General features: G+C 35.3%; 2 protein-coding genes across 2 annotated transcripts; one reads left to right on the top strand and one right to left on the bottom strand.

Annotated features, from left to right (window-relative positions):
* Positions 1-4205: 4205 nt before the first annotated feature.
* LOC104227807 (chlorophyll a-b binding protein 8, chloroplastic-like) lies at positions 4206-5897 on the top strand. The gene is made up of 3 exons (XM_009780138.2): positions 4206-4496; positions 4960-5021; positions 5155-5897. Exons 1-3 carry the CDS (start codon positions 4353-4355, stop codon positions 5768-5770), a joined length of 822 nt encoding a protein of 273 aa, XP_009778440.1. The 5' UTR covers positions 4206-4352; the 3' UTR covers positions 5771-5897.
* A 202-nt stretch (positions 5898-6099) lies between these two features.
* Positions 6100-16494, bottom strand: LOC104227808 (elongation factor Ts, mitochondrial). The gene is made up of 9 exons (XM_009780140.2): positions 16349-16494; positions 14705-15027; positions 14440-14612; positions 14027-14113; positions 12731-12905; positions 12302-12486; positions 10714-10839; positions 7844-7932; positions 6100-6542 (listed from the first exon to the last, which is right to left on the bottom strand). The coding sequence occupies exons 2-9, from the start codon at positions 15003-15005 to the stop codon at positions 6497-6499; spliced, it is 1182 nt and encodes a 393-aa protein (XP_009778442.1). The 5' UTR covers positions 15006-15027; positions 16349-16494; the 3' UTR covers positions 6100-6496.
* Positions 16495-16870: the final 376 nt, after the last annotated feature.

Here is a 16870-nt window from a genome sequence, read left to right as displayed (position 1 = left end):
TATGATGAAAGAGACGACCGTTGCTCTTTTTTGAAATTTGAAAATTCTAAACCGGGCCAAATAAAATGTTATTAAGGGGAAACAAATGCCAAAAAAAGCTACCTAGGATTCTAATCAAAGTGTCTATTTAAGAAATAAAAATAAGGAAAAAAAAACCAAAGTGTCTCTTTTGTTTACTTTAAATGCATAATCAAGAAGAAATTTTTAAACCATTTTAATATTAGTTTGACATAGCATGTCTCCGTTTATTTGGTTATGACTTTCTTTTTTAACACTGTAATTTGAATTGTAACATTTATCTTAGGGGTGGGCATATATCGGGTAAAACCGATAACTCGAACCGTTAATTATTTATTGGGTTATCGGTATTGGGTTATTGGGTTAACGGTTCGGTAACGGGTTAAATTTTTTTTTTTTTTTGGGTTGTCGGTTCGGGCTCGGTTTGGCAATTCTGTTATTGGGTAAAACCGATAACCCAATAAGGATTAACTAATTTACTAGTTTACCTTTAAGTATATACTTACTAGGGTTTCATAAGTCATAGTTCGCTCTTTGATTTCCCTATTCTTTCTCCGCCTCACGCCCTTACCAGTCAGGCCGGCAAGACTCAGGTCGGCGTCAGTCGCATTTCGCAGCTTCTTTCTTTCACTCTTCAGTCGCATCTTCACTTTATTTCTCGGACCCATCACATTCTTAAGTCGCATCTTCACTTCACTCTTCAGTGGCATTTCTCGGCCGCATTCTTCAGCTTCATCTTGATTCTTCGTGTAAGTTTTTAGTTGCTTCATCTTCATCTTTTTCTTAGTTTGTTTGAAAGCATTCTGGCTCTGGATTTTTCTTAGTTTGTTCGAAAGCTAAAGTGAGATTTGTTATGTGCTTTAATTGTTGAACTGCTATGAAGTTATCTTATGTCAGTTGTTATAAAATTTGTATTTCATAACTAATAAACTTGTATTTGTTATTCATTTAGATCCCTTGTATTTGCAGAAAATGTCGAAGTGAAAATATGACTGATATTCTATTTTTTCATCATTGACTGATATTGGGATTTTTGTTTATATTTTTTTGGGTTGAAGAATGAAAGATAGAAACTTTGGTTATTGTTAATTTTATTGGATGTTGCAGTAAATTTAAATTCTTGTGAAATAGAACAGTTCTGAAAAGAGTTTTAGCAAAACAGTTCTTAAAATCTTATAAAACTGCTTTTAACAAAAAAGTTTTATACCGAAATTGTTTTATACATTGCGAAACTGTTTTAGTTGTTTTATCTTATCGGGTAAACCGATAACCAAACCAATAATGATCGATAACCGATAACCGATAACCAATATCTTATCGGTTTGGTTATCGGGTTATGATATTTGTAAACCGATAATCGATAGGCAAAACTGATAATATTCATAACCGAACCGAACCGACCGATGTCCACCCCTAATTTATCTTGCCTATCGAGTTGTTCTCGTATCACTATTTTTCTTCAGATATAAGAAAAAAACTGTAAAAATCATTCTATTTTTAGACCTAAGACCAACAATTGTGATCATTTGTAACAGAGAATTTTGATACTTAATTTAACTAATTCGTACAGAATTAATTAGAAATAATACAATACAACAAGGTGTGCATTGGTGCCAATAGTAGCATTCTACCTACAACAACAGTGGCTATCAGTATAGCGGTGCATTCTTTATAAAACTACCTGTTTATAACAATATACTTAAATGATAATTGATTTTTTTCATGAAATAATGATTTAATTTTTCCTTTCACTATAATGATGCTAATTTTGATTAATTTTACTAAATTTTTCACTCCCATTTCTAGTCATTTAATTTCATATTTAATGCATCAGCTACAACTTTGGTGTGATAACGCCAATTATAAAAAATAAAAATCTAATCTATACTAATAAGATATTCTAAGGCAGAACCTTAACCTACTACTTGCTATGTCAATTGTTAAGCTTTTAGACTCCCTTCAAGGAATCTAATGAAGGGAGGTTTAAGGCTATGACACACTTTTGTTGAAAGTTTGGCCTCAAAATTTCCCAATTCAAGTATTACATTGCCATAAAGAGACTGAAATTTACGGAAATGTTGCCAAAATTATAGATTTCTTCTATTATATTTGAGATTTTTTACTTCTCAATTAGTTTTAATTATTTGTAGATGCAGTACAACCAGTTATGAATTTATTAATAATCTGTAAGCTTTTTAAAAGTTGAAATTAATGGAACATCAATATATTTTGAGGTATTAAATCTGAATATTTTATTTTCTTTAATAACATAAAGTTTGAGAAAAATGAGTGTTTGCATAACATTTGTCTTAACAGCCAAATAAGATCTAAAAGTTAAATGCTATTATAGGTGTATAACAGTCATTGCCATAACAACCTAAAAATTATTAGGACAAATGACACTATTATAAAAAGGTTTGACTTATTTTTAGTCCCAATTGACCAAACATCTACCAATAAAAGTATATCTATTAAATGGTCTTGTGATTTATTTTTCGTATTATAATTCCACCATTATAATTTCAGTATAACTTGTTCAACAACCAAATGCAGCAAATAACTTGTTCAACAATCAAATGCAGCAAATTAGTTACAAAACTAGTGTGAAATAGGTTATAAAATTACTTCTTCGCCTGCAAATTTTTTAAATGGATTATAATGTAAAATAGGTTATAGTGCAATGATCTGGGTTTTCATCAAAGATGCTTCGTAATCCTTTTGAAAGTCTTCTTTATTATATTATAGAAAACATATTCGCCATATTGCTACTTCAAAAGCCAAAAAGTACTTTCACTTCCTATAAATGTCTTTTTATATAGATGTATCTTTATGTATCTTAATATATACTTACTATTATTCTTGTACATTTAATTTTTGTATATAGTCTTTTCTGTTTGTAGTTTCGTCTTAATTTTTTTTTTAAAAGTAAGGAAGAAGCAGTAAGAGAAAAAGGATAAATAAAGTAACTGAAAACCTCCCATTTCAGCCAACTCTATATGTGGAACAAAGTGAAAAAGGAAGACAAATGAGAATAGGGAAGCTGGCTGCATAAAGTATCTCATGCAGAGTTCGAGGAAAGGCCACACCAAGGGTGTGATAAAGACAGTCTAACCTAATGCAAGCATTAGCGAATGCTTCCATAACTCAAATTCGTGATCTATAAATCACATGAAGACAACTTTATCGTTGCTCCAAGGTCCCTTCTGGAAAAAAACGGAGAGCATAGACAGATAAAAGATAACCACATTCACACAACAGTCCACGTTGCACAAATATATCTATTATTGTTTGTAGCTTCGTTTTTTCTTCCTGCTTAACTCCATGATATTATAGTGCAAGATTGTTTAGCTCTGTGAGTGATGGTAATTCATATGCAGTGTCTATTTATATAGTGGTGTTTAAAATTTTATCGTGATAAATCCTTTCAAATTTTGTAATTATAAGTGATGCATGAATAAAGTTGTAACGGAATTAATTTAGAGAAAAGAGCCTTTAATTCTAAAATGTGAGAACTAAATTTATAACAGAAGCTTTAAGCAAGTGAAACAAAATCACTTCTTATATAAAGCTCCTTGAAGAAAATGTTAGGTGCAAAAGCATTTTGCTAGATATATACTACAAATTCGTGTTATTGTAGTACAATTTGAGAAAGATAAGTGTACAAATTGTATATTTCAAAGGAGGGGTAACAAAAAGAAAGAAAATTACGCCTTCTCTTTTAATTCTATTAATACCTCTATGAAGAAAAAATAAAAGAAAAATCTTTTATTTAATTTTTACTCTTCTCTCATTTACTGGAATTCCAAACACTGTGATTGCAATATTTCGAACAAGAGTGAATCTGGTGAAGGCAAGGTGGCAACCGGGGCGGAGGTAGTGTCGCAGCTACGGGTTCGATCGAACACAATGACTTTTGCTTAAACTTTGTATTTGTATTGAAAAAATTATTAAATATATAAAAATATTTAATTGCGGACCCAGTAACTAAAACGAGCTATGGTTCAGTGACAAGATCAGAACCCACAACTTTAAAATCCTGACTCTATCTCCGGTGGCAACTAAAGTATCCGAGAATTTATTTCTGCGACTAGGAGTGTACAAAATCTTTTATCCAAGCAATAATGCCACATGTGCTCTTTTCATTCGGCACTATAAACCGTACTTTATCTGAGAATTCAAGGTTTCTTATGTCCACCACAATTTCTCTGTTTTCCACTAGCCCCACATAATACTTGGTGGCCTATACCTTGTCCCTTATTTGCCACCTTGTGTTTACTAACAAAAGCTGAGTGCTTATTCTTCTTCTTCAGAAGTCAATTTTAATTAGGAAAAAAATGGCAACACAGGCATTGATCTCCTCATCGTCCATTGCCTCCTCAGCAGAGGCTGCCAGACAAATTGTAGGAGGAAGACCATTCCAATCTCCAATCAAGAAGACCTCCTTTGTTGTAAGGGCTACTGCCACTCCACCTGTTAAGGTAACCCCCTTTCTTCAGTTTTCTTGCACTTCAACTATTCCATCGGGCACTCGTTGCCTTCCACTAGTAGGCACTCACTAAGGCTTGGGTAAAAGGAAAAATATCCCCTAATATTTTTCACCTTTACTTAGAGATTTAAAGCAGTCTCCCAGGATTTTCATCCCCCTTCATTACTACTAAATCCTTAGCTTACATTTAGTTTAAGCAGTAGCAGAGCCAAGAATTTGAGCAAGGGGATTTGAAAAAATATACAAATGTCAAAACTAAGATATGAGCCTATAAGGGGACTTGATAGTTTATATGGAGTGTGTGTGTGTGTGTATGTATGTGAGTATATATATTATTTTGTTTTTACTCTTTTTGTACTGCAATTTTCAAGTGAAGGGGATTCAACTGAACCTCCTTCATCAAAGGTAGCTCTGCCACTGAGTTCAAGTATTAACAAACTTTTTCTGTTGAACAGCAAGGAGCAAATAGGCCTCTTTGGTTTGCCTCCAAGCAGAGTCTTTCATACTTGGATGGCAGGTAAGACTAATGGGACTCTCTCACTCAACCATTCTACCTCCATAGCCTTGTTGACTTGTGCATGTTATCTTAATCTGAAATAGCTATCTTAAGTCTGATTATTGAGAACTCTTCATTTGTATGTAATCCACAGCCTTCCTGGTGACTATGGGTTTGATCCCCTGGGACTGTCAGACCCTGAAGGTACCGGAGGTTTCATTGAGCCAAAATGGCTAGCATATGGAGAAATCATCAATGGAAGATTCGCTATGTTAGGAGCAGCAGGAGCCATTGCGCCCGAGATTCTTGGAAAGGCTGGTCTCATCCCAGCAGAAACAGCTCTTCCATGGTTCCAGACCGGAGTGATTCCTCCAGCTGGAACATACAGCTACTGGGCTGACAATTACACCCTATTTGTACTGGAGATGGCACTCATGGGATTTGCTGAGCACAGAAGATTCCAGGACTGGGCCAAGCCAGGTTCTATGGGTAAACAATACTTTTTGGGGCTAGAGAAAGGCTTGGGAGGCTCTGGAGACCCGGCATACCCTGGCGGACCTTTCTTTAACCCTCTCGGGTTTGGAAAAGATGAGAAGTCTTTAAAAGACTTGAAGCTCAAGGAGGTTAAGAATGGAAGATTGGCTATGTTGGCCATCTTGGGTTACTTCATTCAAGGTTTGGTTACTGGAGTTGGACCTTACCAAAACCTCCTTGACCATTTGGCTGATCCTGTAAACAACAACGTCTTGACCAGCCTCAAGTTCCACTAAGCCGGGAGCAAACCATTCTGTTTTACCTTTCCCTATTCTGATATGTAACATTATGTGCAGATATTATTTTGCATGTCATTGTAAGGTAAAAAGGACATTCGACTTAAAATCCCGGTTATTGTTCAAAGTTTTAGGTACTAGATTCCTGCTGCATAATCATTCCACAACTGCAGCATCCTTCAGGATCATGTATAAACTTCACAAGCAAAGAGCAATACTAGATTAAATGTAGAATTAGAAAGCGTTAAACATAAAATTAGCAGCAAAGAACCATGAAATGAAAGCACAAAGCTTAGACTTAACTTTCATGAGGAATATAGTCAGAATAGTAAACATCATACTCATGCAAACCTCTTATTTATCAAATTTATTATCATGGGTTTCCTTCAGTCGGGTCCGAATCTGTCAGGTATTTCCATTAAAATAAGCATCTGCTAAAAGATACAGACAAGGACGTCCTTTGGCATATAAATCAACAACTATAGAAGAATAATTTGTGTGAATCCAAACAAACATAATAACACAATGAAGACCTTATTATTGTATAACACTAATTATGAAAATTCAAATGTAATTCAAAACCTCTTCAGCTTTAGCTTGCCTAAGGACTCCATTCAGCACTGATAACATGACGAATATAATCAGAAGATAAGAAACTAGAAAGTAGAGGTTCACAGTACAGTGACTTAGGCAGGTCTCTCACGACTTTGAAAAAAGTTGTTCCTGTTAAGCAGCATTAGCCAAAGGTTCACTTTCATTCGATGCTTCAAGCCTGTAAGGTTATCAACAATAATACAGGAGTCAGACTATGCAAACACAAGTTATACCACAAAGCAGGTAGTGATGGCATCCCATTTGCATCCATGTTAATTACTTCAAAAACAGAATACAATCTTTTCTTCTATCATCTTTTCTGACATGTTAAGAAAAGAATATGTGTTGTAAAATAAAGGTTCCACCAATTCAGTTGAGAGTTCTTTTGTTAGTAGAATGCTTGTCTAGAAGTCTGTGCCAATAATATAACAAGAAAAACCAGATTGAACCCTGAACCCTAAATCCTAACGGGCTTTTAAGATGCTTAGTTTTTGCTATCACAGTGCCCTGGTTAGTTTTTAGTACCAATTACTGTTCGAGACGTGCTTGACCATCAGAGGAAGGAACTCCAAGCAAAAAAAATGGTGGCAGACTATTCCAGCATGATAGATGCTTTGAAGACAAAGGAGAGCCCATTGAGAAGATCAAAATGAACTGTTTAATTCTGTTTTATTTTTGGTGTAACCAGAGTTATATTAATGATGCTGAAGCAGTGGTAGAACTGATAGGATCCCTTTAAGAAAAGAAAGGGATGCACTTTCAGTAGTTTGTAAATACTTTTGACAGCACCTTCTTGGTGCTATATCTATAATACACTTACCTTTTCTCAAGAAAATAAAAATTTACTGTTCGACATGTGTGCACACTATTTTAAACCCTTTAACAGCTTACTGATAATCTGAAAATAAGTCCTCCAATATCTTTTCTAAGTACCTCATGCATTGCCGAAAGTAGTATTGTCAATCTGCTTTGGCATACACTGAGGTCGTAAAAACTGTAATTTTGCACTGAAAAATTATGACAAAAGCTCCCATCTGCCAGGCAGTAGTATGCTCATACATATATTAGTTTCAAGGATACCATTTTGTCTTGCAAAAAGATTGTATTGTCAAGATCTCTTTCTAGGGACATTGATCCAACCCATTAACTGTGTGAATGTGCAATTGGAAACAGAAGCACTATTCTACTAGCAAGTAAAAGAAACTTGTATTCCACCTAACTGAAGTAAAATATGCAGTTAGTGGGTTTGGAAAGGGGAAAGCACTCATTGACAGAAGAGAACCCACAACTTTATCTAGCTTAAATAATATTCCTGCTAGCTGCTAGCAGGTTACGCAATCATGTCATTAACTTCAGGAAAGAAATTCAATGCCTTCACAATAAGCTGAAAAATTCATGGAAACCTAAACAACTTTTTCTAAGATACTAAACCGGGAATCCTAGAGAATTACAACAAGTCTTAATCATGTGCACATTTACCTCTGAAGTCCTTCACCAACTTCCATCCTTAGAAAGCCTCCTATTTTAACTGGTGAACCGACTTCCTTGGATAGATTGCTTATCAATGTCTGCAATTTTTTCATCGATGAGTCAACTAGTTAGTCATCCATGTGAACATCGTAAGAGATGCCAGTACATGTAAGAAACAATGCAAATGAGAAACTCAAAAATCAATTGAAAGGTGAGACCAAATTATCTTCCTTTCTTCAAGATGATATGCTGAGTTACAACTTGAGCCTTGCAGAAATCTCCTAACATATGTGGACACAGAAATACATCTAAATAGGGCACAATGCACTCAAAAGATTTAAACAAAATATTTGACAGAAAATGAACAAAAGGATGTCTGTAACATCCAGACGAGCCAATAACTCCATATGTGTAACACGAATTGGGCCAACAAAAGTGTAAGTGCTGAGTGCTGACAACTATTACAATTTTCAAAAAATGGGCTCCCAAGCCAAATTATTTAAACTGGTTCAAGTTTTTATATACACAGATATGAGAGCTTTGTTGCAATTGTCGAAGGAACACTTAAGCAGTTAAGCCCTAAAGCAGCGAGCAGGTTGAGCGCTTCAATGAAAACGAGCTAATCAAAGGCTTTTTTTTTAAAAGGTTAAATTATGAGGCCCTTAGGCTCTCTGTATATTCATCAAAATGATGTATTAATAGTCGAGAAAATTCACTGATAAAGTATCTGGAATAAATACAGAATTGCAGGGGAGCAGAAACAAAGCAAAGTGGTAAGCAACCAACTAAGCATTGCAAAAAAGTGACAAAGAGGACCAGCAAGAACTATCCAAAGCCCAGCTTCAAGCTCTCAATCTCGCCATAGTCACATAGAAGAAGAGCAGGTTGATCTAAGAGTAAGAGGAATAAGAGATTGAATCCTATAAATCTGGTGACATTTACTAAAAGCCGTGGAGGAGTAGTAGAAAGTTATGCTTATGCATAAATATCCTAGTATATGAACAGGAAATTTCTGAACTTAGTATAAGACAAAGCTGAATTAGAAACTTAAAAATGTATAGTTACGTCCGAATCAGGCATGTAACATGGTTCTTAGATTTGATTGGCATGCTCTTGTATTTCACTTGACTCACTGCAAGATGGGGATGGGCATCGGTCGGTTCGGTTTGGTTGTGAATGTTATTGGTTCGTCATATCGGTTATCGGTTTATAAATATACTAAACCGATAACGGAACCGATAAGATATCGGTTATCGAGTATCGGTTAGTCGGTTATCGATCCTTATCGGTTCGGTTATCAGTTTACCCGATAAGAATAAAAACTATCCAAAAAATAATGATCGAACTATTAGGAGAAAGGAATTGAATTTTTACTCTTAAGATAAGAGGGATTAAAAAATAAAACTTTCTTTGCATTTGAAAATCCCAATGAATGATCTCAATTTTCAAAGTTATAAGTTACTAGGAGTAAGGGATAAGACATTCAACAATCTAATCTTACTAACTATCTCACTGCGAGCGGGCATAATTTACAGGAAAATAATAAAATCCTAATCTTGTAAATACTAAAGAATCAGTGCAACAAAAGAAACAAATTTTAAAACTAAAAATCTGAACAATTAATTCTTTAAAGTTTAAAACTAATTAAGGTTAGAAGATGAAGAGTAGCTACCGAGAGAATTGAGAGAATGAGAGAATGAAGCCATAAGGTGGTTTTATATATTTAGTGGGTAAAATTATAATTTTGTTAAAGCTTATTGGCTATCGGTTAAACCATTAATAAATTGGGAAAACCGAGACCCGAACCGATAATCCATTAGTCAAATAGCATTAAACCGTTATCGAACTATTTACAAATAACCCGATACCGATAACCCAATAGCTTTTTGTCGGTTCGGTCTATTGGTTATGCCCGATATATGCCCAGCCCTACTGCAAGACAAGTAACAATTTCGTCAGTCCTTCCTCTGATACCTCCAATTCATTCTTCTTCAGTTTGTCAATTTGTTGTTGTGTTCCTTTTTAGTGTAGGTGTGGTCAAGCAGTTCTGTTACAGAAATAGTGCCTGAACCTGGATAAATTCCAATTATTCCATAAAAGGATAGATGACCAAACAAATGGATGAGCTCAAAGAGGAAAAGGAGGAAAGAACCATACTCTCAGAGAAGAGGCGATCCGAATTTTATCTTTTTTTATATCCAAATCATATCTTAACTTCGAGCATTTTTTTAGTCCCTCTGCTCAACAATTATTCCTTGAGTTTTTATTAAATTTTTCTTCACATTTATGTGTACATACAGACATTAATGACCAATCTTCATTCTGCACTTCTATTCACTAAAATGTTTTCATTTGCACTTTGCGGTTAAAGCATCTGCGGGCCTTCGCATTTTCCAATGGCTTTCACCTTTGACAACATTGCCAAAAGATCATGAAGCTATCTGAGTAAAAAGCTGGTCCTAGAAGGTCCAACTATGTTATGTACGATACTTACAGCTTCTTACCATTTTGGTAGCAGATATTGCCACTCAACCCACACGAGGAAGATAAATGGTGCATATTTTATAACCAGTTATGACAGTCCAAACCCATATAAAGGCATATCAGACCATTTTATACCATTTCTAACACCCAAGCCATATTTACAGGCAATTAAAGTGATTGCCTCAGAATCCAGATGTGTTACATCTACCTCTAGTTGGTACTATCATCGTGATCCTGAATTCACTGACAAGCATCAGCTGGGATCTTATTTCAAAACAAATATTCGGTATTCAAAAGAGAAAATCAGATTATGGTGAGTGTGATACACTTTGTGAATAGGAAAAGAAACAGAAATCTAGCAAAATGACATCTCAACTAAATGATTACTTTTTTACCTTTACATTTATTGTGTCATTCACAACAAATTTCTGCTCCATCAAAGCTACTTCCTCAAAATACTTGCGCATACGACCTTCAACCATTTTTTCTATGGCAATCTGAGGCCTCCCCGAATTCTCTGCCTGTAAAGGAACATAATAGGCATTTATAATTTGAATCTAAACCTTACAAGATGATGAAGCATAATGAATGCAAGCTTCATTTTTTATCAACATGACATGGGTTGCCATTGACATTGAGAATGGTGGCAGCCCTTTGTTAGCTCCTCTTGCATTCTTTTGGTTATTGAGTCATCAATGAGTACCATATAACTAACTGGCAAATTATTGAAGGAATGCAACATCAGGGTAGCTCTTTTTTCTTAGCACTTGATATTTTTCTCAGCAAGGCCTTATTTGTAGTACCTTTTCTCAATTCAATTATTTGTTTCACTTAGATGATTGGTCCATCAAGAGTAAATCAAACAGTGTATTCCAGTAAAGAAAAATAATGAGGAAAAAGAAAAGCAAAAATCAAATGTCACAGCCTAAATTTACTTCACAAATAAGATAAACACAGAGAACTCGACGACCTTCAACAAATATGCAAAGGAAGCACCACCCCCCCCCCCCCAAAAAAAAAAAAAAACCTGCGTATTTGAAAACTTTATGAGAATTTCCAAATACAAATCTCTAAAGAATCTTTTCTTACCTTGTTACTACCAAAACCCTAACATCTCAGCAGAAACATATCATTCAAACATCAACGGGGATTTGTTAGACTCTGCAGGTACTATATTCTCTCTATTGTAGCATTCCCAAAGAATCAAACTGGTTTATGCTGGTTTGCTTCTCTTTCTTGTTTATCATCTCGATTAATTCAAGTATTTGTCTTTTATTTTCTCATTTTGCTGGTTTCGATCAGCACATTCTTTTTGCATAGGATAATTTAGTAGTATCTTAACATTGGTCACTTTCATTCCAAAAGAAAAAATTGGTTTCCACACAAATTATAAGAATGTCGTAAAATGGAAACACCCAGGAGATGTATAGAGACCAGTGGATCGACTGAACACCAAATCAAGGTGTCAGGCTCCTCAAAGTGTTAGAATATATATCCTGAGCCCTAACAATTGTTCTAATTGCAAATTCAAATTACCAAATTCTGAGAGCCATTACAATTACACAGCATGTTGTTATTTTTAAAAGCAAAGGAAAAAACCGATCTGAGCATCACAAAAGCATACTCAAACTGAATAAAAGAGAACATATCATATCCTCAATTAACACAAATAATGATCTGCATGGGTTACATCTTATGTGAAGTATTACAAGGTGCTAAAAATTTCTTTACAGCATCAAATGCAACAAAAAACAGATGCTCCGACCACATTCCTGCCCCCCTCCCCCTCGGTAGGAAAACCTCAAAAAAGGAAGAAAGGAACCGTTTTTTCTCCAGCTTCATGATGCATAACAGGCAATTCTTTTTCTAAGCACAAGCATCATAGATCAGAGTTCACTTGCAAGTTAGCTTTTGATTTCATAATTCCTGTAATTCCACGTGAACACAGCAAAAATAAATCATCACTGTGGATTGACAAAGTACCTGAGATTTGAGAATCTCGCGTTCATTGCTTAGTGCATCAGAAGAAACATCTTCTTTCGTTAAGAACAGTGGCTTTGCAGCAACTACATGCATTGCTATTTCTGATCCAACACGCTGAAGGGCATCTTGTGGTACATTCTGATCTTCTACTTCAACTGATAAAATCCCAGCAATACGTCCCACACCTGCATATATTTTCACAAGAATTAGATTTACTATTATTTCAAATATCAAAAGCTCAAAAGTCCTTCAAATATTGTTAAAAATTGCTTCTTTTTTAATTCCATCACAAATTCAACAACAACAACAACAACAAAACCAGTTTAATTCCATAAGTTGGAAAATTCGCAAATTCAAATACACAAAAAATTTAGCTGCAGAATAACATCTACTCCCTGAATGCAGCAAGGCATCTCAAATGAATTCTACCTGGTTGAGGGCTTGTATGTAGATACGTTGATATCACACCAATCGACGGAGTGGACATTGCAAACCCCCTTCTTAGTTTGACATTCTCCCCCATCATTGCAGCTACTTCAGTTATCGCATTTTGTACACTTTTTTCTCCACTCAGTTTAGGATGGTCAAGGTTCATCTTCAAGTCCTGTAGGAAACAAAGAATTTAAAGGGTTCTGTTCTTAAAGAAGCAGAGCTGCAGAAAGATAATAGGATTTGAATCTGCACTGTGAAAACTGGACAGCTGTAATTGATCAGGATCAAAGGCGGATCCGGAATTTGATAACTACGGGTGCCATTGTCATTAATAAAATCTACCACTAGTGAAGGAGAGTGAATTAAGGTGTACATCTAATCGGTTCGATCCGTTTTGAATTAATTCGGGTCGGGTTAGTTCGATCCATTTGAATTAATTCAATTCGATTTACACGATTTTTTGTGTATAAATAAATATGTGATCACCAAACCATATTAGTTTTGTTCATTTCGATGTAGTTATCTCAATCCAAATCCTAGTGAATAATGTGACTAAAATCATAAAATAAAATTTTAAATTAGCAAAGACACCCCTTCAATCTACATGTAGCTAGATTAATGTTATGTTTATTCCATCATTATAAAAGAAATTAAAAATTAAAAAAAAAATAGATGAACAAAGAAGAGAAAATTATTAAAATCACCTACATACGAATTGTTGAAGGTCTATAAAAAGAAAAAGGAAGCAAATATATAATTTAAAGAAGTAATAAAAATGGATTGGACAAAGAGAGAGGAAGCATCAAGAATAGGAAATAAAATAAATTAAGAGAAGGAGCCGGAAGAAATGAAATAAAGAAAGAAAAAGGACTGATGGAGAAAGTAGGAACAAGGAGCAAGTCTTGATCCCGGGTCTGGCGCTTGGTATTTTGGCATTTCAACCAAGGCACCCAACAGCTAATTTATTATTGGGGTGCCACCTCTTAATAATATGAATTTTTATGTTTGAAATATCAATAAATATATAATATCCAAGTGTTAGGGTGATGTACCACCCCTAATGCCCTACATAGATCCGCCCCTGATCAGGATGCTTCTACATGAAGAAATGAGTCAACAGAAAGCAAAATTCCATATAACAGAAATCAAAAGAACTTATATACTTGTACGAATATCCATCAAAATGTTAAACAGAATACTCTAATGTCCAAAAACTAGTTTAAATGTACACCATATAAATGAACAGAAAAAGAACATGGGTTAGCCTCTGGATGGACAAAAACTACGACTTACCTCCAGATGTTCAAGTCCAAGAGGAATAGCAGCAGAAGTCTGTTGTGAGCCCTCAAGCAGCAATGCCAGCTTTGCCAAAGATAAGGCCTATTCATGATGCATATATAAGAACAACTCCATGAGATTGTGTTGCATGGTGAGGGAAGAGGAAGGTTACCATCAAACAATGTTAAAGAGAAACCTTATTTAGAGAACCATTAAGAAAATAAGATCTCCAGAATCATAAAATAGGAGGAATATCTTGCAAAATCCAAGCTTATTGTCTTGCAAAATCTGTACCCCCTTTCGTTCAAAGTGAATATTATGCCTTCCATTATTGTGTCACAATTAATGTCTACATTCCTAAATGGAATATCTTACAACTTACTGCATGAGACAAGTTTAAAGTTGGGTTAGACAGCTCCAATACTGACCAAGTATTGAAAAATTTCATTCCTTGCAACAAAGTCGGTTTCACAGTTAAGTTCAATAACAGCTGCCTTCTTTTCATTCTGCGCCAAGGCAAGCAACCCTTCGGCAGCAGTCCGAGATGACTTCTTTGATGCAAGAACAATCCCCCTTTTCCTAAGGTCCTTCTGAGCAGCCTCTGCATTGAAGAGATATTACCATTTCATTCTCGGTGGCAAAGAATAATAGGAAGTTAAGTAAGGAAAAAAGCCTAATGATTTGCACACTTGCCAATATCCCAATTGCTAGTAATAAGAGCAGCTTTGACTTCTTTTATGGGAGCACTTGTTCTTTCTCTCAGCCGCTTTATTAAGTTCATCTGCTCCATCGAGGAAATTTCGGCTGAATATCTCCTAATAGACATTGTATATGTTCTAGGTCCATCCGCATGTTTGTAAAGATATCCTTTGGACTCAGCAACGGAATTTCCTCTATGTGTCGAAGTAGAGTAGCCACGTCCGCAACATATAGAGCTATTTAAACTCTTGTATATGATCTCAATAGGGCGTTTTACACCACGATAACACACCATCTTTCAGATATTGGAATGTGATCTGAAAATTAAGGAATTGGATATACTTAACATATGCATAATGATCTTAAAGCGTTTCAAGAAATACTTACTTAAATCCAACAAAACTAAATACACGACACAAAGTGTTCAGTTGTTAGAAGATTCACAACTGAGGATTCTCCCATAGAGGCAAATCAAACGCAGAAACAGAGGACAAAGAGGGAAAGAGACCTAAAAGCAAACATAGGTGGAAAGAGAGAAGACTCAAGATCCATAGCAAAGACTGAAGCATAACGTTAAATAACTGAAACTACAAAAATTAGATCTTTATTGCTGCTGGAGAAATATATTCTACTAAAATAACCTGAAATTAGGTTATATTTCTGTTTCCGCTGAACTGCTATAGTAATTTAATCTAGGATATCCTTTTAGTAAGATGATACAGCTACTTAATCTATGATATTTATTACACAAAAGTGAGGTACACTTAACGTATTCTGATATTTCCAACCACACTAATAGAGCAATGAAGTCCATCTAATGGTCACTGAAAGGCACATTCACCCTTCAGTACAGCTACTCCCAGACTTTGAGAGCTGTATTATTACATTGCAACCAATGCCTACAGTGATATCACCTCCTTGAGTGGAGCGTGAGTAATGACAATGTTTGTTCACCAAGAGAGGGAGAAGATAACAAACAACTTTTGATAAGTTAAAATCTAACAAAATTAACTAGATGCTGCACGACAATGCCGGAAGAGAATAATTATAATCATGACAGTTTGCAGGCCATTGAATAGAAGTGTTCTCCTTTGTGATCCATTCATTCTGCGACACATAATTACACGTCATGGCAGTGAACTGAAATTTTGCCATTGACCTCATAATGCCAAGTGGGAGAGCTCTAGCAAATGGAAATGGACAAAATTTCAGGGTATTATCAAAGACAACAATAGAAACAGGGATGAGGCAATCCTTTAAAGAGCATATAGATCATCTCTATCAAGCTGAACTTAATTTAACTAAATGGTAACCAGAAATATAATTTTTCAAAAGGAGAAACACAAAAGCAGGAAAACTGGAAGAGACATAGGGGCACCCGGGCACTGAAGTTTCTTTGGCGCATTTCTTCGAACACCTCATGTACTAAGGCAACAAAATTAGCTAAAGTGCACTCCTTTTTTTCTTTTTCTTAATTGGCAAATCGCTATCCTTAAGAAAAAAGTGAATAAAGGAATTAAATCACTCGAGTGGCGGTCAACCCATTCTCCAATTACACTGATAGCTCCCATTCTTACAAAACAGTGAATAAAGAGACTGTTTGTGAGTGCGTAACAGATTGGTGCTAAAGAAGGTTACCTGTTATGCTGATGAGGAGGAAAAATCCGGTCCGAAATCAGCAACTACTGAGGATGTCGTGGTGGCTAATTGGCTGCTATTAGTACCTCCTTTTTGTGGGTTTTGAGGGTTTGCCTTTTTCTATTTTCTTTTTTTCTGGTTTGCTTATGGTTTCCGTTATTAGCGACTTCTTTTAATTTTATTTTCTTAGGAAAATGGCCACAAATGTCCCAGCTACCAAAATTTCCCGAACTACATTGACCTGATTCCTGTTTAGCCCAGGATATGTAGGAAACCTTTGAAGCAAAGGTTCGGTCAAATCTTTTTCAAAAAATGCTTCAACGGAGTACTCGGATGGGCAAAAATCGCTCGCTTTATCTTTGCACGAAAACCCTTCGTGTCTCCGGGCAAAGAGGGGCAGCTGTAAGCACGTGATTTTTGCCCTATATGAGAATTACTCCCAAAAAATTCAAAAATAAAATGATTTTTCTTTGGTGTACAATTTTGTGATATTTTGAAGAATTATTTGTATTTGTCTGTGCG

This window comes from Nicotiana sylvestris, chromosome 6 (assembly GCF_000393655.2).
Source record: "Nicotiana sylvestris chromosome 6, ASM39365v2, whole genome shotgun sequence".
Taxonomy (NCBI): domain Eukaryota; kingdom Viridiplantae; phylum Streptophyta; class Magnoliopsida; order Solanales; family Solanaceae; genus Nicotiana; species Nicotiana sylvestris.
Note: the sequence above shows the minus strand (reverse complement) of the source record. Positions and strands in the feature narration are given on the sequence as shown.